This window comes from Bombina bombina, chromosome 3 (assembly GCF_027579735.1).
Source record: "Bombina bombina isolate aBomBom1 chromosome 3, aBomBom1.pri, whole genome shotgun sequence".
NCBI classification, from domain to species: domain Eukaryota; kingdom Metazoa; phylum Chordata; class Amphibia; order Anura; family Bombinatoridae; genus Bombina; species Bombina bombina.
The window spans coordinates 573,405,210-573,429,362 of record NC_069501.1 but is presented as its reverse complement, the minus strand read 5'-3'; the positions used below and the strand labels follow the sequence as shown (position 1 = coordinate 573,429,362).

At 36.6% G+C, this 24,153-nt stretch overlaps 1 protein-coding gene across 1 annotated transcript in view; it reads left to right on the top strand.

Annotated features, from left to right (window-relative positions):
• The window catches only part of GRIK3 (glutamate ionotropic receptor kainate type subunit 3), a 934,988-nt gene that overhangs the window by 383,920 nt on the left and 526,915 nt on the right, over positions 1-24,153 (top strand). The window contains exon 3 of the mRNA XM_053707131.1: positions 14,337-14,594. Coding sequence (XP_053563106.1) covers positions 14,337-14,594 — 258 coding nt within the window. The remainder of the gene's footprint in view (positions 1-14,336; positions 14,595-24,153) is intronic.

Here is a 24,153-nt window from a genome sequence, read left to right as displayed (position 1 = left end):
AGCTTATCCAAGTTCATTGTTCCCCGATCTGAAATCAGGGCATTATATCCTGGAGTGATTGACATGCATCCATTTTTAACTAATACCAGCCAGTTTTCAATATTTCCAAACAGCAAAATGTGCAAAAAACCAGGCGAGTCTCCAGGCACTGTAGAATTTTAAAAGTTCATAACTTTATTGGAAACCAAGTAAGAAAAGCAATAAAAACAAAGTGAGCATAAAAGTGGTAGGCTGGGCTGTCTTACGCGTTTCGGCTACATGCTAGCCTTACTCATAGACACACTTTGTGAGAGCAGACACGGAGCATAAATAGCCCCGTGACTGAATCAAAACAAAGCCCCAGCTGAACATAATTAACAAAAGTGGATTCATATGTTAAACTGAGATACTGCTAAGTAAATAACAAACATGAGGTAAAGACAAATTCTATACTATACTGTACAAGATTTACATTATATAAAATAAAGATGCAGTGAGAGGGGCATATGCAAAAATAGATAAAACAACCAGTATATAACTCACTGTCACTGAGTATGTAAATATGAAGGGGAAGAAAGCTGCATAGTTAAAGGGACATATCCCTGTGTGTTGAGACATTAGTTGCCATGATTATAATTGAAGTTAAAACTTATTAACGCAAGTAAAATGTGTCAGTAGCATATGCTAGCATATCTCTCGTTATTCCAAAAATTGGTTTATATGTGTGTATTAAGCCAAATAAGAGGCATCAGGCTATGAGTATAAATCAGATAGTATATATTGACTCACTTTGGAAGTCAATCCAGATTATAGGTTATAAAAATTATTTAAAGGGACATGCACCTTAGTAAAGGTGCAATGATCTATATGAAAATATTGAGCTAAACATAAAGAATACCCAACTGTGGAGATAAGTATATAAAACAAATTACATGTCACAACATTGGAACATCCGGATTACTCATTAGAAATACATTTTCCGGTACTGTCGAAACTTAGTAGCAAAAGGGTAGACCAATGACCCATTGTTCACTAATTCACATTCTAATGGCTATATCTATGGCTTTTTCATAACCTTAATATTTAATGTGAAAAAAGAGGACTGCCTACTATAGAGATACGAATGTAATCAATACAATTAAGGTGTCAGATTCACAATGAGCCTATTGATATGTGTTCTAAACATGATTAGGTTTTATCATTGAATAAAAACAATCCTAGTGGGGTGTAAACTTCAACAATTAGAAGCCAGCTAGTTGTCTGGTGGATGCAAGTTAATTCTAATATTCAATTCCGTTGCCAGAGGTTAATGACATCACCTTTGATGTTAAAACCTTCTGGTCTCCTGGTTCTGAGTTGAAATATCCAGTATGCCTCTTGATATAGAAGCCTACTGGCTATGTCACCTCCTCTATCTGGGGTCCTAACTTGCTCAATGACCTGCCATTGAAAGCTATTTACATTTTTGCCATGTTTATGGATAAAATGTCGTGATAGGTCTGAGCATTCAATCCCATTTTCGATGTTGTTGAGATGTTCGCGGATTCGTGTGCGTGCCTCTCTGGTGGAACAACCTACATACTATTTTTTACAGGATGTGCAGTCCACCAGATAAATGACATTATGTGTGCGGCAATTAGTACAGTTCTTTAAGAAATAGACTCTCTGTGTAGCCATGGATTGAAACTTATTTGTTACACGAGTGCAGCCACAGGCTATGCATTTGTTAAAGTGGCATTTATAATGTCCTTTGACATGTAACCAACTGCTAGTACCTGGCTTTTTCTTTAACATACTCGGTGATAACATGTTCCCTAGAGTGCATCCTCTTTTGGCTACAAAGTTGCACCCAGATTGCACGTAGTCTTTGAGACTATCCTCTGCCGTGAGTATAGGGAGATGTTTAGTTATTATTGCACAAATTTCCCTGTATTGAGAGCTATAGGTGGTTGTGAAAAGGGGTTTGGATTTATCAAAACTGTTACCTCTAGCAGAGTTATAATTAGTTGACAACATCATTGACCTATCAATGCGTTTTACCTCCAATAGGGCCCTATTGACAACCTTCTTTGAATATCCTCTTTCTAGGAGTTGAATGGTCAGTATCTTACTGTTCATCTCAAAGTCAGTTTCATTTGTGCAGTTACGCTTTAGGCATGTGAACTGTCCCTTTGCTATCCCAAACCCAGTATGTCTGGGATGATTACTATTTGCATGCAAAATTTTGTTGCATGAAATAGGTTTACGGTACAGGTTCGTTATCACCTGGCCCTTTTCAACATCACCCATTAGGGTTAGATCTAAATATGTTGTCAGATAATAATCTGATTGGTAGGTAAATTCCAATCCTACTTCAGTCTGATTGATGAAGGACACGAAATCAGATTTCTGATCCTCTGTGCCAGTCCAGATGATCAAAAGATCATCAATGTATCTTTTATAGTTGCTGATGCAGTTACGATATGGGTTTTCCTCACCATAGATGTGGGACCGCTCCCACCAAGCCATGAAGATGTTAGCATATGATGGTGCAAATTTGGCACCCATGGCGGTCCCACGTCTCTGGAGGAAATACTCATTTTCAATTTTAAAGTAATTATGATGTAAGAGAAAGTCTAATGCTTTTACTATAAACTCCTTGAGTGTATCATCATAATTACTCAGTTGATCTAAAAGACATCTTACTGCTTCAAGCCCTTGATTATGCGGAATGGCCGAGTACAGACCAACCACGTCAATTGTCAACCAAGAGCAATCCTTGTTCCAAACCACTTGTTTGAGACAATTAAGGAGGGGCTTGGAGTCACGTAAATAGGATGGGATCTGTAGGACGATGGGCTGGAGAAGGGAGTCAATCCAGCTAGAAAGCTGCTCAAATAATGATACAATGCCCGAGACTATAGGTCTCCCTTTCACCACCTCCAAGGATTTGTGAACCTTAGGGAGGTGGTGAAATATAGGTACAACTGGATTAGAAACATATAAAAAGTTCAAGGTGTCCTGATCTATGACCCCCTCCTCCAGGCCATCGTCCAAAAGACTCCATAACTTTGTTTTGAATAGTTCTGTAGGATCAGAGTGCAAAATTCGATAGACATCCCTATCATATAGTTGTCTGTGAGCCTCCTCTATGTAATATGATCTATCCAGAACCACTATACTACCTCCCTTATCTGAATCTTTTATGGTAATGTCTTGTCTAGATTTTAATTTATCTAAAGCCTCTTTCTGTGATGATGTTAAGTTAGGGTAGGTATGTTTCGGATTGTTGTAGAGTGTACCCCTTTCACGAGTAGGGTAGAACACTGATTTTGGTTTGTAGCCAACATGTGACGATTTTAAGGTCTGTGAATCCATGTATGTCTCAACACTTAGATCTTGCAGGCTAAGTATATCACATACTTCGTGAAAATTCACTATGTCATATATGTGTTCTTGGGTGGAACATAATGATGAATCTGAGGGGGGTACAGAGGTACCGTCTGGATTGTTGTCCCAAAAGAACTTTTTTAATGTTAGATTTCTAATTAGCTTATTAACGTCGACAATGGTGTCGAAAAGATTAAACTTTTTAGTGGGGACATAACCTAAGCCCAGACTAAGTACCTCCATTTCCCCCTCAGTCAGACAAGTAGAAGACAAATTGATAATTTTCATAGGGTATATTTGTTCCATTTTCCCCTGCCCCTGTAGCGTCCCCTTCTGCCTCTTGCCCCTCTTCCTCTTACCCCTCCTCCTTCGGTGTCTCTGATGGCATTTTGAAAAACCTGTGTGTCTACTGAATTATTTATAGGGGTTGAGGTGGCAGTAGGTCTAGGATCTGTTTTCAATATTTCCCAATGACCAGTTCCAGCCATAGTCAGTTATCAGATTTTGAGCATAGTGTCTCGCTTGGAGATAAGCAAAGAAATTAAATTTGTGCCTAAGGGAGTCAAATGTTTTAACACATTGTCTTTCCATATCTAGTATCTGTATTACATTGGAAAGGCCCTTATGCTTCCAGTTTAAAAAGAGTACTGAATTTAAACCTGCTGGGAATTGGGGATTCCCCAGAAATGGAAGATATCTTGAAACTCGATGTTCTATGACTAGCCTATTACACATCTTTTTCCATGCTAGAATTGGATTGTATATAGATCTCAATTTCTTTAATGCCGAGGGTATAAAACTAGCATTAGAGTGAATGAGTGAAACCAGGGAGAAGGGATTTGTTATATTTTTTTCAAGATTATTATTTGTGATATAATCTTTTGAAAATATCCAGTCTGTTACTATACGGGCCAGAGAGACATAATTATAGGCCTTAAGATCAGGTAAAGCTAGGCCCCCATACTTAATAGGAAGAGAAAGCTTCTGCAGGGAAATTCTAGACCTCTTATTTTGCCATATAAATGATCGCAAAGCTGAATCAAAAGATGTCAGATCTTTTTTCCTCAATATGACAGGAGTGTTTTGAAGAATATAGAGCATTTTTGGGAGTAGAATCATTTTATAAGCCGCTATACGTCCCGAAAGGGAGAGAGATAAATTGTGCCAGTTTTTAAAGGTATCTTTAATTTTATTTATAATTGGTGTAATGTTTAAGGGATACCACTTATCAGGGTTCGGGGATATCATAATTCCTAAATATCTAAATGAGTCCTGGACTATAGAGAAAGGTATATTTATGCATGATTCCTTAGTCTGTTTAATTCAGAGAAATTCTGATTTTGTGACATTCACCTTGTATCCGGAGAAGGATCCGAATTGTTGTAAAGTTAAGAGAAGTCTGGGTATATTTGTTTTTGTGTTAGTCATATATATCAGAATGTCATCTGCATAGAGTGCGATTTTTGATTCGTGACTGCCTATCTTAATTCCCTCTAAATGCTGTCTTATTGATATGGCAAGCGGTTCGATAGCAATATCGAAAAGGAGGGGGGACAAAGGGCAGCCTTGCCGAGTCCCTCGGCGCAAGAGAATATCCTGCGAGAGAGACCCATTAACTATCATCCTTGTAGATGCTTTACAGCACAGGTTAGCGACAAACTTGAGAAAATTCCCTTTCAGACCAAATTGCTCTAATGAGGATAAAAGATGATCGTGCTGAACCGAGTCGAAAGCCTTCTCGGCATCTATGGCTAAAATTGCCAGATCCGTGTTAGACCCCTCCCCCATTAGATCTAACCCGTCATTTGTTCTGAGATAATCAATAGTAAACATGAGCTCTCTAATTTTAGCAGACGAGTTCCTGTTCTTTATAAATCCAGCTTGATCTGGGTTGATAATAAGAGGTAGAACTGATTGCAGCCGTTGGGCTAATATGGAAGTTAAAAGTTTATAATCTGAGTTCATGAGAGCAATAGGCCTATAGGATTCCTTCAAAGCCGGATCTTTCCCTTTTTTTAGAAGCAGCGTCGTGTAGGATGCTACAAAATTTGCCGTGGGTTCATTGCCCTGCGCATATATATGATTAAATAAAGCAGTTACATAAGGTGTTATGATATTTGAAGTTATTTTATAAAATTCATTGGGGAGTGCGTCTGGGCCTGGAGATTTATTATGAGGTAAATTTTTAATTGTATTGGTCACTTCTAAATTAGTTATAGGGGAGTACAACTGTTCAAGTGCGTCCGAAGGTATAGAAGGATGCAAATTTTTTTTCCAAAAATCATCTCTTTGTGTAATATTTGGAGATTCAGAGTTATATAAGTCAGTATAATAGTTGAAAAAGGCTCTGGTGAGGTCTTCAGGAGACCTAATTTTTTGACCATTAACATTTAATGCATCTATCATCTGAGAGCTCTTTTCTTGTTTAAGAAGTTTTGCTAGCAGTTTACCTGATTTATTCCCATGTCTATGTAGTTTTGCGGAGAATCTGATATCCTTTTGCGTTGATTTATAAAGAGCCAATGAGTCCCTTTCTCCTAATGCTGCAGTGTACTTAGCCCAGTTTAGCTGTGTACTTTCAATTAAATAAGAATTATATGCGTTTGTCACTGCACGTAAAAGCTCATTCTCCCTTCTTTTAAAATTTTTGCTTCGTATAATAGTATATGCCAGAATTTCCCCCCTTAAAACCGCCTTTGCAGTTTCCCAGAACAAATCGGGGTGATTTAAGGCTTCCGAGTTAAATGTTATGTATTCCCTAAATTTTATTTCCAACCAGCTTTTGAACATCTTAGGCCAAATATGTGGGGAAGAAAAATTGATTATTCCTTAGGTGAAAGGCATCTATTTGAAACTCAAGGGATATAGGGGCATGATCCGAAATGGCAATAGGTGAAATTTGAGCTGTAACTTTCCGTTTGCATAAGCGTTCATCCAATAAAAATAAATCAATTCGTGAGACCAATTTATGTGCTTTTGACATGCATATCAGAACATACAATTTTAAACAACTTTCCAATTTACTTCCGTTATCAAATTTCCTTCGTTTTCTTGTTATCCTTTAATGAAAAGCAGTAAAGTAAGCTTATAAGTGTGCATGTGTCTACAGCTCTATATGGCAGCAGTTTTGCAACAATGTTATACATTAGCAGAAGCACTAGATGGCAGCACTATTTCCTGTCATGCAGTGCTTCAGACATTTGAACGCTACCTACCTAGGTATCCATTTTACAAAGAATAACATGAGAACAAATCAAATTTGATAATAGAAGTAAATTGGAAACTTTTTAAAAATTGTATTCTCTATCTGAATAATAATAACATTTTTGGGTGTAATGTCCCTTTATTTCACGAGCAAAAGATTCAGGTGCGCTAACTTCAGGACTTCGGTTATGTCGACCATGCTAAATACTTCTACCCATAGACTTCTTTGGGTCGCGCTACAAAAATCCTTATTAGTTATCACTTGTGCCCTAACCTAACACTGTGCTAGATCAACTGCGCTAAAGCTGCAGTATGCTAGGAATACTTTACATTAATATGTCCTTCGTATAGAAGAAAATGTTCTTTTTATTTTTAAAATCGATATTTCTATATATATCTGAATATAGTTTGGTAAAATAAAAATCTTAGCCTATATAGCTATATGAATATTTACAGACACACATACATACATATATATATATATATATATATATGTGTGTGTGTGTGTGTGTATATTTTCTATGTAAAGAACATAGGACTTAAGTATTTCTATTAAAAACACATTAACAAATTAAAAATGAATAATAATGATATTGCATATTTTAAAATTTTGGAGTGGGAAGGGCTCCAAAGTGTATATATATTAGGGATAGGTGAATGTGTTAATATTCGAATTTGAATGTTAGGACGAATGTTATTGTAGAAATTTGATTTACATAATATAATGTTGATAAGAACGAATATTCTTAAAAATTCTACTGTTGAATGTTAGTTACAGTTTTCGAATGTCCAATTCGAATTTGAAATTCACATTCGAATATTACATTTATAAAACACAATTTTAGACTAGAAATACTATTTGGAAATCGAATGTGACATTCGAATTTGAATGTGACATTCGAATTTGAATGTGACATTCGAATTCGAATATTACATTTATAAAATACAGTATTAGACTTGAAATACTATTTCGAATGTTACATTCAAATTTGAATGTAACATTCAAATTCGAAAATTACATTTATTAAACACAGGTGTAAACTAGAAATACTATTTTGAATTTGAATGTCACATTCAAATTTGAATGTCACATTCAAATTCGAATATTACATTTAAAAAACACAGAATTAGAATAGAAATACTATTTCGAATTTGAATATGACATTCAAATTCGAATGTCACATTCAAATTTGAATATTACATTTAAAAAAAACAGTAGAACGAATGTTATTGTAGAAATTTGATTTACATAATAGAATCTTCTTAAAAATTCAATTTTCGAATGTTATTTACAGTTTTCGAATGTCACATTCGAATTCGAATGTCACATTCGAATTCGAATGTTACATTCGAATATCACATTCGAATTCGAATATTACATTTATAAAACAAAATTGTAGACTAGAAACACTATTTCGACTGTCACATTCGAATCGAATATCACATTCGAATCAAATGTCACATTCGAATTCGAATATTACATTTATAAAACACAGTATTAGACTAGAAATACTATTTCGAATTTGAATGTCACATTCGAATCGAATATCACAATCAAATCGAATATCACATTTAAAACACAGTATTAGACTAGTAATACTATTTCGAATTTAAATGTGACATTCAAATTCGAATTTAGCATTCAAATTCGAATATTACATTTATTAAACACAGTTGTAGACTAGAAATACTATTTCAAATTTGAATGTCACAGTCGAATTTGAATGTCACATTTCTAAATTGAATGAATACATAGCTAAACATTCTATTATTCAAACGAATATTTTAGAATTTTATTGAAAAATTCGAAAACGAAAATTCGAAAATAGAAGGTTATATAAACATTCGAAATTCGATTCGAACAAACAAATGAATGTATCAAAATTCGTTTTAAATTTAGAATTTTTAGAAACATTCGCCCATCCCTAATATATATGTATTTATATATATATATATATATATATATATATATATATATATATATATATATATATATATATATATATATATCCATCCAATTACCAGAATTTGCCCTCTGTAGGATAACCGCCTGGGTGCAACTTTGAAATCATACAGCAGCCAAAAAAAGATGCACTCACAGGTCTTTCACAAAAAACGAAGTTACTTTATTTGTAACGTTTACGGAGGTCTAGCCTCCTTCATCAACATGCTGATGAAGGAGGCGAGACCTCAGAAAAAATAAAAATAAAGTAACTTCGTTTTTTGTGAAAGACCTGTGAGTGCATCTTTTTTGGCTGCTCTATATATATATATATATATATATATATATATATATATATATATATATATATATACACACATACATACTCTGTCACACGTGCATACACACATTATAGATATACTGTATATATCTACACACACATACACACACATATATTTATATATATATATATATAAATATATATATATATATATATATATATAGTCAGATAAGGAAAAAGGTACTCGCTTTTCTTATATAAATAAATCTTTAAAGGGACAGTCTACCATAGAATTGTTATTGTTTTAAAATATAGATAATCCCTTTATTACCCATTCCCCAGTTTTGCATAACCAACAGTTATAATAATATTTGTTTTACCTCTGTAATTACCTTGTATCTAAGCTTCTGCTGACTGCCCCCTTATTTTAGTTCTTTTGACAGACTTGCATTTTAATCGCCTAACCTTTCCAACAGTGTAAGTCTTGGGGGTCTGAAAAAGAAAAAAAGTTAAAAAAAAATGTTCAAAAAAATAAAAAAATAAAAAACCTTACATCATCACGGGTGGACAGCGTTGCGGCGGTAAGGCTGCATTTGAGTGTGTATATATAGCAGGGAAAATGACCATGTAAGTAATTGTTTTTAGGTTCATGCTTTAAGAGCCATAGTGGCATTTGACGAAGGTGCCGTAAGGGCTCCGAAACGTTATGCTTTTTTAAAGTGATGGTAAATTTGCCTCCATAACTTTACATATTCTGAAAGCTCTTGTCATTACTAACATATTGATCTGCTTATTTATTTCAAAACTCAATTAAACTTCTAAAAATCAGCGTTTTTTTCAGGCTCCGTTACCTGATTTTATACAGCCCCTGTCAGAGATTTTCAGAGTGTAGTATTTGATTGGCATCTCTTTCAGGCAATAAGAGCCTCACCATGCGCCCCATGGATTTTACTCACAGCACGCTCCCGTGCTTGTAACTCTGCCTGGAAGTGCAACTGCGCAACTCGATACGCTATTTGCGCAACTAAAACAGTGAGGCCGCTAACGGGTACAGGTATTTAGTTGCGCAAATAGCGTATTGAGTTGCGCATGCGCAGTTGCATTTCCAGGCAGAGTTACAAGCACGGGAGCGTGCTGTGAGTAAAATCCATGGGGCGCATGGTGAGGCTCCTATTGGCTGAAAGAGATGCCAATCAAATACTACACTCTGAAAATCTCTGACAGGGGCTGTATAAAATCAGGAAACGGAGCCTGAAAAAAACGCTGATTTTTAGAAGTTTAATTGAGTTTTGAAATAAATAAGCAGATCAATATGTTAGTTAGTAATGACAAGAGCTTTCAGAATATGTAAAGTTATGTAGGCAAATTTACCCTCACTTCAAGCCATGGAATAAATGCTAAGTTTTATATATATAAGTAGTGCCTTTTTCCTTATCAGACTTTCTATGGTTACTTTAAATGCACCCTGGCAGCTGTTACTGTTGTTGAACTGTGCTTATCCTCTCTGAGGTGGAATTTATATATATATATATATATATATATATATACACACACACACACATTAGAGCCTTTTCCAGTCAAACACTTCACACACACACCATATCCCTTTTTAACCCTTTTAAAACCTAGTTTACATGTGGCGCGCTATTTGTAGAGCAAATTAACACTTACGTTCACATAAAGTACACATAAAAGATCGTTCATATTACAAGTTAAAAGTAAACACGAACGCAAGAGCGCAATCGCAATTTACGCTTGCCGAGTAAGCATGATTTCAAAGCTCTTGTTAACTGTTTCTCTCGACTAAATAGTTGCTCAAAACACATCTAAAACACATGTAACAGTACAGTCAAATTCATATTAACACTGCCTGATAAAAATGATTGCATAAAAATAATGCATTAAAAGATATACAGGGAGTGCAGAATTATTAGGCAAATGAGTATTTTGACCACATCATCCTCTTTATGCATGTTGTCTTACTCCAAGCTGTATAGGCTCGAAAGCCTACTACCAATTAAGCATATTAGGTGATGTGCATCTCTGTAATGAGAAGGGGTGTGGTCTAATGACATCAACACCCTATATCAGGTGTGCATAATTATTAGGCAACTTCCTTTCCTTTGGCAAAATGGGTCAAAAGAAGGACTTGACAGGTTAAGAAAAGTCAAAAATAGTGAGATATCTTGCAGAGGGATGCAGCACTCTTTTTAAATTGCAAAGCTTCTGAAGCGTGATCATCGAACAATCAAGCGTTTCATTCAAAATAGTCAACAGGGTCGCAAGAAGCGTGTAGAAAAACCAAGGCGCAAAATAACTGCCCATGAACTGAGAAAAGCCAAGCGTGCAGCTGCCAAGATGCCACTTGCCACCAGTTTGGCCATATTTCAGAGCTGCAACATCACTGGAGTGCCCAAAAGCACAAGGTGTGCAATACTCAGAGACATGGCCAAGGTAAGAAAGGCTGAAAGACGACCACCACTGAACAAGACACACAAGCTGAAACGTCAAGACTGGGCCAAGAAATATCTCAAGACTGATTTTTCTAAGGTTTTATGGACTGATGAAATGAGAGTGAGTCTTGATGGGCCAGATGGATGGGCCCGTGGCTGGATTGGTAAAGGGCAGAGAGCTCCAGTCCAACTCAGACGCCAGCAAGGTGGAGGTGGAGTACTGGTTTGGGCTGGTATCATCAAAGATGAGCTTGTGGGGCCTTTTCGGGTTGAGGATGGAGTCAAGCTCAACTCCCAGTCCTACTGCCAGTTTCTGGAAGACACCTTCTTCAAGCAGTGGTACAGGAAGAAGTCTGCATCCTTCAAGAAAAACATGATTTTCATGCAGGACAATGCTCCACCACACGCGTCCAAGTACTCCACATCGTGGCTGGCAAGAAAGGGTATAAAAGAAGAAAATCTAATGACATGGCCTCCTTGTTCACCTGATCTGAACCCCATTGAGAACCTGTGGTCCATCATCAAATATGAGATTTACAAGGAGGGAAAACAGTACACCTCTCTGAACAGTGTCTGGGAGGCTGTGGTTGCTGCTGCACGCAATGTTGATGGTGAACATATCAAAACACTGACAGAATCCATGGATGGAAGGCTTTTGAGTGTCCTTGCAAAGAAAGGTGGCTATATTGGTCACTGATTTGTTTTTGTTTTGTTTTTGAATGTCAGAAATGTATATTTGTGAATGTTGAGATGTTATATTGGTTTAACTGGTAAAAATAAATAATTGAAATGGGTATATATTTGTTTTTTGTTAAGTTGCCTAATAATTATGCACAGTAATAGTCACCTGCACACACAGATATCCCCCTAAAATAGCTATAACTAAAAACAAACTAAAAACTACTTCCAAAACTATTCAGCTTTGATATTAATTAGTTTTTTGGGTTCATTGAGAACATGGTTGTTGTTCAATAATAAAATTAATCCTCAAAAATACAACTTGCCTAATAATTCTGCACTCCCTGTAATGGTGCAAAAATATGAGATGTCAGGTGTTAGAAAAATATGGACTAAAAGTGCCTTTACATAGGGTTTCATAGGAACACACGTATAAATATATATATATATATATATATATATATATAAAGTTCAAAGTAGACAAGCACTCCAGAGATCTTGAGTCACATGCCCGGGGTGCAACAGATAGGCAATATATATATATATATATATATATATATATATATATATATATATATACATATATATATATATATATATATATATATATATATATATATATATATATATATATATATCTGTGTGAAGGAAGAGTGGTGAAAGGCGGACTAATAAGTAATATGGGAAATATTTGTCCCAATCATGAGTATGACATAAAAGAAAAAAGAAGAAAGATTAAAAAATATGAGTATCTTAAAATGTTGCTATTAACTGTCTATTTTAAATACATACAGACAATAACCAGTTCAGTCACAATAAACAAATCAACCATAAAATCAAATAATTAACAATTCATGGATAGACGTATATAATAATTAATGATTTTAAAAAAAATATTATCCTTAGAAACCAACACTGCACCCCTTTGAGAGTGATGCTTTTTGCAACACACCTGATATGTGTAAGTCATTGGTGTGTCACCACATTACTGGTACATCAATACATAACTTCAAAGTTAAATAATATACATTAAAATCAATAAAAAATAATACAAAACAGAAAAATATACAAAAACTGAAAAATAGTAAAAACAAATTGCTGTTTCAGACTTGTGTGAATGTCAGATGGAGTATGGTGCGGAGTGGCTTCAGTTCACATATTGGTGTAAAAATTGCCCACTTACTAGAAACAACCTCAATCAAATGAGGTTAGTACTGTACATCTGTGAAATAAGAGGTCCTGTATCAGTCAGTCAGTCTGTTCGCTTCAGTGTAGCCTGGGTATGGTAAGAAATCAGTCTCTCACCTTTATTCTTCTCTCTCCACATCACCGGAGGCAAAATATGTGTAGGAGAAAACAAAATTAAACGCAGTTAACACATTTGTGGGAGCGCAAATTTGTGCTACACTTGTAATCTAGCCATTTATGTCTGTTTTTAAACAATATTAGTAGTTAAGGTAAAAATAACAAATAATTAAAAATGGAGATTAAACTTAAAATGTAATTTTTCATTCTTTAATAATGCATAGAAACAGAACTTTACAATATACTTCCATTTATTCTGTCTTTTAATATAATCTACTTCTTACAAAGTGTTTTACCACCATCCCCAGAGAGGCTACAGTACATCCTGCAGGATTCAAAACCATGACCTTGCAAAATTATGAAAGAGCTATTGTTCAATTAATACAGGAGCTTGTTTCTACTCCTGCATGTGTGACAAAGGTTATAATATAAACCATATTCAAAAAGCTTGTCAAGGGGTGTAGCCCTGGACTGCAAAAATGTCAGTTTTAAAGGGGTAGTAAACACTAAAAATTTTATTGTTTAAAAAGATATATAATCCCTTTATTTACCATTCCCCAGTTTTGCAGAAGAACCAACACTGTTATAGAAATATACTTTTTACCTCTGTAATTACCTTGTATCTAAGTATCTGCTGACTGCCTCCTTATTTCAGATCTTTTGACAGACTTGCATTTCAGGCAATTAGTGCTGACTCTTAAATAACTACACCTGCATGAGCACAATGTTATCTATATAAAACATATAATGAAATACTGCCAAATGCATTCGCATAAGAGGCTGCCTTCAAGAGCTTAGAAATTAGCATATGAGCCTACCTAGGTTTAGCTTTCAACTAAGAATACCAAGAGAAGAAAGCAAATTTGATGCTTAAAAATAAATAGAAAGTTGTTTAAAATTACATGCCCTATCTAAATCATGAAAGTTTAATTTGGACTTTACTATCCCTTTAAACGCTTTTACAAATTTTATTTTGTATTCCGATAGTTTACAACGTATTGATTAATTATTAATATATGCTATATATGTCTATAATAATGACTGTCCCTTTAAATCATTTTTTTTAGATTGTAATATCTGTTGAATTGTAGTTAGCTAGGTAATATTTGCAGATCTTTTCTTCCAGCTTGTGATCAACTGGCACTAGGAGTTGTTGCCATCTTTGGCCCATCTCACAGTTCCTCATCAAACGCTGTCCAGTCTATCTGCAACGCATTGGAAGTGCCACACATCCAGGTTCGATGGAAGCACCACCCTCTAGATAACAGGGATGCTTTTTATGTCAACTTGTACCCAGACTACGCTTCTCTCAGCCATGCAATCCTGGACCTCGTACAGTTCTTGAAGTGGAGGTCAGCTACAGTGGTCTATGATGACAGCACAGGTATGGAAACACCTCATATTAATTGTCTGTAGAAGTAAAAAAATAGTGGTTTTACAGTGTAATCATTAATTCTTCAGAAACCACACTTATCACTTTCCTTATTATACTTGGATCCTAGAAGTTACCCTTGAAAAGTCTGAATAAATATTATTTTCTAATTCTATGGGGTCAATTTACTAATGTGCGAGCGGACATGATACGATGTAACGTATTATGTCCGCTGCACATCAATAAATGCCGATAGCATACGCTGTCAGCATTTATCATTGCGCCAGCAGTTCTTGTGAACTGCTGGTGCAATACCGCCCCCTGCAGATTCGCTAGCAGGGGGGTGTCAATCATATCCGATCGAGTTGATTTCTGTCCACCGCCTCAGAGCAGGCAGACAGGTAATGGAGCAGCGGTCTTTAGACCGCCGCTTCATAACCTCTATTTCTGGCGAGCCTGAAGGCTCAGGGCATCAAGCTCTGTACGTAGCTTGATAAATTGACCCCTAACTGTTCTTTTGTTTATATTTTCTCTAGGTAGTAAGAATGTACACAATGCATATGTTTTACAGTTCCACAAAGAAACAGTCTGGTCCCCAATAGAGTGTGTAAACCATCTCTTGTAATTTTAGCACAAGCAAACATTTCCATATATATTTATTTAATTTGATAAAACTAAGGAGAAGTTTATTAATCGTGCTGTCTTATAAAATGCGTAGCACTGATCTCCATCTTTCCAAAGCATAGTTACTTTTTATCCATGCACTCAGGACATAATGTCAAACTTATCAGAAGGCAATTTTGCTGTCTTTAAAGGGATACTAAACCCAAAATATTTCTTTCATGACTCAGATAGAACATGTAATTGTAAGCAACTTTCTAATTTACTCCTATTATCCTTGTGTATTTGTTCTCTTGCTATCTTTATTTCAAAAGCAGGGATGTAAAGCTTAGGAGCCTGTCAATTTTAGGTTCAGCACCATGGATAGCGCTTACTTATTGGTGGCTTCATTTAGCCACCAATCTGCAATCTCAATCCAGGTGCTGAACTAAAAATGGTCCGGCTCCCAAGCTTTGCATTCCTGCTTTTCAAATAAAGATAGCAAGAGAATAAGAAGAAAAATTGATAATATTAGTAAGCTAGAAAGTTGCGTAAAATGACTGCTCTATCTGTATCATTAAAGAAAAAAAAATGGGTTTAGCATCCCTTTAATGGGAAATCTTTGCTAATATCAGCAGACATCATAGGGAACATTATAACAATTACATAAACTAAAGTGATGGTAAAAATTTATAAAAACATGTTTTATAATATCCGATAAAATAATGAATCTAGGTGTACCATTACTAGTTCATGTTTCTAAATGCTATATTTACTGTAAAAACCTAATTTGATGTTTCTATTTTAATAACTCCCTGGCTGCCTCCATGTTCAATGTTTTTCTACTTTTGACAGGCATTTTGTGCAGCCAATATCAAATGCACCACCCGCTCTACTTATTTCTATTTCGCTCTTGGACTGCTGCTAATTGATCCAATCAGCAGGGTGAGAGTGCGCTACTATAGAAATAAATAGGGTGGGTAATGTGCTTGCTATTGGCTGCATCAGTCGCTTGTGAAAAGTAGAGAATTTTTTTTAACATGGAGTGGTTAAAACAGTAAACATTAAAGTACATTTTTACAACAGATACAGCATTTTGAAAGGTGAACTAGTAATGTTATATAAACACTTTTCAACCATTTACCATCACTTTAAACCAGGAATTTAAGAGTTTTTTTCTCCTTCAGGAGAGCAGGTTTTTGGGAAATGTTGGCGTTGCTCACATTGGAGAGTTTGAAACCATTACCATTGTAGGCTAAAAACATAGAGGAGCATTCTATGCTCAGATATTAGATAGGATGTACTGCATGCAGGGCCAGACTGGGAAATCAAACCAGCTCTGGAAATTTTTGAAGTCTGGCCCAGCCCCCAACCCCCTTGCCTTGTCTGCCAAGTCCTCTGATCTAAGAGGCCATTGAACTGCCCCCACTAGGCCACCCATGGCAGGAACGAAGCAGCATTGAATAGATACGCTGTGCATGTGCACAATGCTCACTCCATGATCTCCTAAAGGCTCCCTCTTTATCTCTGCCTAACAGATGTGGCGCTGCGGTCCACCAGAAAAACTCCTGGTATCCCAGTGTACCAATCCGGTACTGACTGTATGATTAAATATATATTTATTAGACTTCAGAAGACCACATATTCATTGAAACAATAAATTAATGTTTTAAACAAGAACATGATTTAACAGAGGAACTCTGAGTCAGATCAAATTAACCTTGAATCTATTTTTAATAAAGAAACAAAAATGTAATTTAACTGTGTGGCTACAATAACAATTGTTATAGTGGATATCGAGTTTTAGCATAGAAGAATCTATTTTAGGAAGACAAATTATCCAGCAGTTTCCATTAATAAAAGCAGGACTTGTCTTAATGAGATGATAAATGGGATTTTTCCAACAATAAAATGAAAGAACAGAGACTGTAGCAGGGATTTAGAATACAGTTGACATAACCTTACCCACAGACAGACCAAATTCAAGCAATTATGAGATAGCATTTCAAAAGCTTGTAATTCTCAACATCTAGTCTGAATATTTTATGGGGAGAACCAGTGGACTGATTTAGGTATGGGGCAGCCATAGGGGCTGCAAGGTTAGAGGCTGCAGGGATAAAAGGATAGAAAGTTAAAAACTGAAATGTGCAAGAATACGTTACTGTTTCAGCAGCAAACACACATTGTTTTGCACCAGGGTGAGAACCAAGTGATGGAAAATGGAAAACTATGAAATCAGATTACGATTAAATAGAAAACTTATTAAACATTAGGCAATACTTAGCTTCAGGTAGTTAGTGGCTCGTTAGTTGTTAAAGGCATACACTGACAGGAAGACTGATAATTGTAAGAACACACAGGAGGAACTTCATCTCATCAAACAACAAAACACTTTGTTGAAGATGTTTCAACAAAGTCTCCTCTAAACAGCTGCTTGTTGAATCTGGCAGGTTTCTGTGTTCAGCTAAAGTCATTGTTCCAGTTTCATCTGCATACAGGTTTTAATCAATTTTTGCTTACAAAGTCTTGCACACAACCCACCAGCATCTAGACAAAGTCAATTTAGTTTGGAATCAGTAGTAAACTAATCAACTGCTTCTCACTTCAGTTCATAATCCAACTCTTTCTCTCTAACTTGCTTGCAGTTCTGCCTAGGTGTCAGATTGAGATGCTTAGCACTTGACAGGACCCACAATAATATCTTTCAACAGCAAACTTTTTTAAAGATTGTGAACAGTATATTAAACAAGCAGTGATGTAGCCATTTTCTCTGCACAGTATTTTAGTAATCTTATGTTAATTAGTCAAAATAAAAGTTAGTTTCTCATAGCGATATACAATACTTTAAGCCTTTGTTGTTATGTTACGGGGCTGCTGGACAAGTAATCAAGGCCTTAGATAACTTGTAAATAAGTGTATTGTTTACTTTCTTCCTGAAAATATTAAAAAAGAACAGCTTTAAAAGCAGCTATTGTTTAACTGTTTATGTAATTATTTGTGTATTGATTCATTTAAAAAATTCTAATCCCCTATGCACATAATTATGACTATAGGATCAAAGTGTGATTGAAACACCATGCCTGCTGGTGCAGTGTGTATTGCATTAGTGAAGACTTAATTAGTGTCATACCAGCCACTGTTGAAAACATGTGGTGCTTGATTGATGGTGCATGGGCTTCATAGAATATGTACGTATACTGCATAAAAAAGTCATAACTTTTAATAGAAGCATTTTTGCTAATGGAATTACATTGCAAACATTCTTCTTTTTAAAATTGAAATGCACCCATACAAAATTCAATGTGGACCTTTCTATCAATTTAAGGGTCAGATGTGTGTATGTGGCTGACACAGTTGCAGGTTAAGGTTCAGATATATGTGGCTGACATGGGGCTACATGGTTAAGGGTCAGATGGGTATGGGGCTGACACAAAGGCTGCAGGCTAAGATGTGTGTATGAGCCTGACATGGGGCTGCAGGTTTAGGGGTTAGATGTGGGTATGTGCCTGACACAGTTGCAGGTTAAGGTTCAGATGTATGTGGCTGACATGGGGCTACATGGTTAAGGGTCAGATGGGTATGGGGCTGACACAAAGGCTGCAGGCTAAGATGTGTGTATGAGCCTGACATGGGGCTGCAGGTTTAAGGTTCAGATGTGTCTGACATGGGGGCTGCGGGGTTAGAGGTCTCATATTGGTATGCGGCTTAAATGGGGCTTCCAGGGTTACAGTTTGATGTGGATACGTGGCTGACAATAGGGCTACATTGGTAGAGGGTATGATGATGAGGTTTTATAATAGCACATTGATTATAAAGGAGTTGCTGTCCCAAAGATCCATTATCAGACTGGTGTGGGAATGTGGTGGCTAAGAGGCTTTTCATGTATCAGCCAATAAGAACTCTCATATATTAGATCCTAAATCATCAAAATCCAACATTTAAGCCCTCACAGACTTGCATCAAAGTCCTGTTGGCTGCAGTGCAGTTAATATGTATTTTGAGTCTCAGGGTCAGCTGATTTTTAAAGTTACCAGGTATGATAATTTGTTCTTTTACAGTAACACATAAATAACTGCATCAAAGTGACTTTCAGATACAGGTAATTGTGTGAGACAATGTAATTCCATATACAGTATCATTGTAAAGCTCATTTAAAGTATGTTTATATATAAGTGTAATATACCTCCCAGCAGCTTTTATGTTAAACATTTGTGGTACGTGCAATTCGTTTCGGATCGATTTGGAAATTCGGCAAATTCGGCAAATTCGGAGATTCGGATCAAACCGAATTTCCGAATTAAAATACTGCCGAATTTTCCGAATAAATCCGAATTAGTTTGGATTTATTCAGTAAATTCGGATGGCCATGGATTACACTAGTATTGTACAGTATATTAGGTTATATCACTCTTCTATGGGTTACACCTAATATACAGTACATAATACTAGTCTAATACACAGCACACATACCGCAATTCAGAATTTCCGAACCGAATCCAGACAAATTTTTTCGAATCCAAATGAATCCGAAACAAATCCGAAACAAATTAATTTGAAGTTTTCCAAATTCGATCCGAAACGAAATTCGAAAAACTCTGAATCGATCCGAACCAAACCAAAACAAATTTTTCGATCATGCACATATCTATGGTACATATATGTCCTCTTTATAGCTTAATCATATTTCTAATATTTCTTTACCACCTTGCAAGAAAGAAAAATATCCATTGCTTCCCATTTGACACCACTGTGCTAACCAATAAATACTAGTGTACATCATTGAAAGAAAGATAATATATATTATATTTTTTAGAGGAATTCAGACAGGGACACTGGAAAAAAATATTTCATCATTAAATATCAAAAAATGTGAGCAGTATAAATAGCTTGAATCATGTGATTTGGCAACCCATTTCGACATCTGTTAGAAAGAGATTTCAACCTTAAGTGATTTATTTTGACATAATTATTATAAAATAAAGTAAACTTTTAGTCTATGTTTTAATGGGACATGAACTCTACTCTTAGAAATGTATATTATACATTTAAGAAACAACAAATTGAAGGTGTTGTCCAAGAATATATATATATATATATATATATATATATATATATATAATATATTCATTCTCATTGGTTAGTGAGTATATCACAGAGTGTTTATTTGCAGACAGGGACTAAAAAAAGTCAATTTATTACTATACACTACTAACACTAATTCCTGTTAAAAGAGAAAGTGCAAACTCTAGGATAAACACTACTATATTTCACTCAGTCGTTGGCTACACACTCTAGTGAACCATTTAAAACTGTCCCTTATTGGCCTCAGCAGAGTAGGAACCTTAGGTTACAACATGCCAAGTCCCATTACTTTAACACAAAAGCTTTATGCTTTAAAGTGGCATGAAATTAAAAATTTAACTTTCATGATTCAGATAGAGCATTTAATTTTAAACAACTTTCTGATTCACTTTTATTATCTTTTTTGCTTCATTCTGTTTGTATTCTTTTTTGAAAATTATACCTAGGTATGCTCAGGGGCAGCAATGCCATACTGGGAGCTAGCTGTTGATTGGTAGCTCACATATATGCCTCTTGTTATTGAATATGCAAGATAAATCTTATAGGTCATGTGATCTAGCAGCCATATTGCTTTTTGCGACATATTTCGACAACCGCTTGAAAATCTTCTTCTCCAGAACCGCTTATGTTACAGTTGTGAAACTTGCTGTGTGTATTGCTGTACTGACCTAGAATAAAGTTTGTTCAAGAGAAGTGATTTAGTCACATGATCTAGCTGCCATTTTGAAATGTGCGAAAATCTTTAAACATCTTCTTCTCTGCAACTGCTAAGTGCAATGAAGCACAATTTTGCACATCTGCTCCTTGCAAGGCCCTTTACCAAGTTTGTTCAAACTGCGAATTTTCCATAATCAACATGGCTGCTATGAGTCATTCGCCTTTTTATCGCTGTTTAATTGTGTAAATTTGCACTTTATGCATTATGTTTACACTATTTAACTATATTACAGTGTAGCAGACACATGAGTACACATAGTCATGACCCCTAAAGGCAATATTGCAGTAAAAATTTGCATTGCGCAGTCGCCTTCGTGAAATAAAACTTTTGCAAATTTTCATAAAACTTCTGCAAATGGTAGAGGTCTATAGTGAGCATTAGTATGTGAAATTTGAAAGCCATACAATGCATAGCTTGGCGGCCATTTTGTTTCATATGCGCTTGTGATGGATACCCCTGGCTACCCCGACTGGGTAGCTCCGCCAAACGGGTCCTGCTTCCTCCCTGCTGACTGCAGCTATGTAGCTGGCAAGTGACCACAGCCTGTAGCCACCCCTGATACCCGACAGCATCAGTACCCAGGGTCCCACCCTGTGGCAGACTCCAGCTACCCAGACTGGGTAGCTCTGCCTGATGATACTTTCTTTGCCTGGAACAGGCTGGCTATGTAGCCCAGGAAAGTGATTTCTATGTAGCCCAGGAAAGTGATTTTAGCTGGAGCTCACCCAAATAACTAGACAGGCTAGCCTTCAGGTGAACAAGAACTGATTTTATTGAGAACACACACTCCTTTTATACACATATCTCATCTTGATAACACAAAGGACAATCCCACAATTTTCCCGCCATTTCCGCCCCTCCAGACAGCCCGGCACCTCCATTGGAGCCACAGTCTCACATAATCCCAATAATTATGGGTGGCGGTTTCGGGTGATCCCAGTGGAGCGGCGGCACTTTCAGGATGTCATTTTAAAGCTCTTGGTCCCCAGATGCCACAGTCTAAAAATCAGCATGATTCGTTACTGGAACCGGAGTTACAGTCCGTTGAAGTTATTGGGTTAGGGGTGTCCAAAACCCCCAGTTCCCAAAGGAGCTCCCCTCCGGTAATTTGTCCACCTCTTGTCCTCTCTAGGGGCTACTAATCCCCAAAAGAGTGGAGCTCTGGGGCACATGGTTGCTGGAGCGATAAGGGGTAAAGTTAACGAGTGTCCTGCTGTCCTGTGGCCGACCGGGAGTTCCAGGAGCCTGGACAGCCTGAGAGGGGTTAGGCGGGTGTCCGTTGTGAGGCGGCCGACCGGGAGTTCCAGGAGCCCGGACAGCCTAGGAGGGTTTTCCTGGTCATATACAAGCTCTTTTCTAAACAAGTTTGAAACACAAAACCATGCAACTAAAAGCTTCCAGAGATGGTGGTTGCTCTGAGGAGCCCAAAACCACTGATAAATAACAGGGGTGAGGTTGTAGTGGAGGTTTGGGGTATCCTTAGCTGTCTGGTATCTGTGACAGCGCTGTTTTTAAAAACTACAAAAATCTTCTTCTCTGAAACCGCTTATGAGACAGATGTGAAACTTGGTTTATAGAGTTATCTTATGACCAATATTCAGATTTGTTCAAGAGAACTCAATTAGTCATGTGGTTTGGCAGCCGTTTTGAATTGTTCAAAATTGCTTAATGATATATTTAAATTAATAATAAAACAAAAAACGTTTTACAAAAATGCTTTATTTTTTCCATGTTTATTGACATCTATTGTGAGCACTATTGTGCGTAATATGGAGGCTGTATATCTTTCGATGGGGCAGCCATCTTGGTTTACGTGAAAATATTGAAAGTCTATTTTCTCTGCAACTGCTTATGTAAGAGCTGTGAAATTTGCTGTACAGTCGTATATGGTGACCTAGATTCACATCAGTCACATGATGCGGCAGCAATATCGGTTTTATATTTATCGTAATTTTTTGTAATTCAATACTGCCTCTTTTGAGTCAATTGCTCACAAAACACAAATTACTTATGCTAAACTCTTGAAATCAGGTATGCTGCTACAGCCTATTGCAATGCTACATCTCATGCAATATTGAACTCATAGGTCATATGATTAGGCAGCCATTTTGTTTCTTGCGACAAATTTCAAGAAACGCTTAAAAATCTTCAGCTCTGGAAGTGCTTATGTTACAACTTTGAAAGTTGCTTTGCTCATTGCTGCTATGACCTAGATTTGCCATTGCTCAACAGAAGTGCCTTGGTCACATGACGTAGCAGCCATCTTGCATTTTGCTAAAATCTTTAAACATCTTCTTCTCTTAAACCGCTTAGTGCAATAAAGCACAATTTTGCATATATACTCCTTACAAGTTACTCTACCAAGTTTGTGCAAACTGTGACCTAGATTTGGAGTTTGGCGTTAGCCGTGAAAACCAGCGTTAGAGGCTCCTAACGCTAATTTTAAGCTACCGCCGGTATTTGGAGTCACTCAAAATAGGGTCTAACGCTCACTTTTCAGCCGCGACTTTTCCATACCGCAGATCCCCTTACGTCAATTGCGTATCCTATCTTTTCAATGGGATCTTTCTAATGCCGGTATTTAGAGTCGTTTCTGAAGTGAGCGTTAGACATCTAACGACAAAACTCCAGCCACAGGAAAAAAGTCAGTAGTTAAGAGCTTTCTGGGCTAATGCCGGTTTCTAAAGCTCTTAACTACTGTACTCTAAAGTACACTAACACCCATAAACTACCTATGTACCCCTAAACCGAGGTCCCCCCACATCGCCGACACTCTAATAAATTTTTTTAACCCCTAATCTGCCGACCGCCACCTACGTTATCCTTATGTACCCCTAAACTGCTCCCCCTAACACCGCCGACCCCTGTATTATATTTATTAACCCCTAATCTGCCCCCCTCAACGTCGCCTCCATCTGCCTTCACTTATTAACCCCTAATCTGCCGAGCGGACCGCACCGCTACTATAATAAAGTTATTAACCCCTAATCCGCCTCACTAACTCTATAATAAATAGTATTAACCCCTAATCTGCCCTCCCTAACATCGCCGACACCTAACTTCAATTATTAACCCCTAATCTGCCGACTGGAGCTCACCGCTACTCTAATAAATGTATTAACCCCTAAAGCTAAGTCTAACCCTAACACTAACACCCCCCTAAGTTAAATA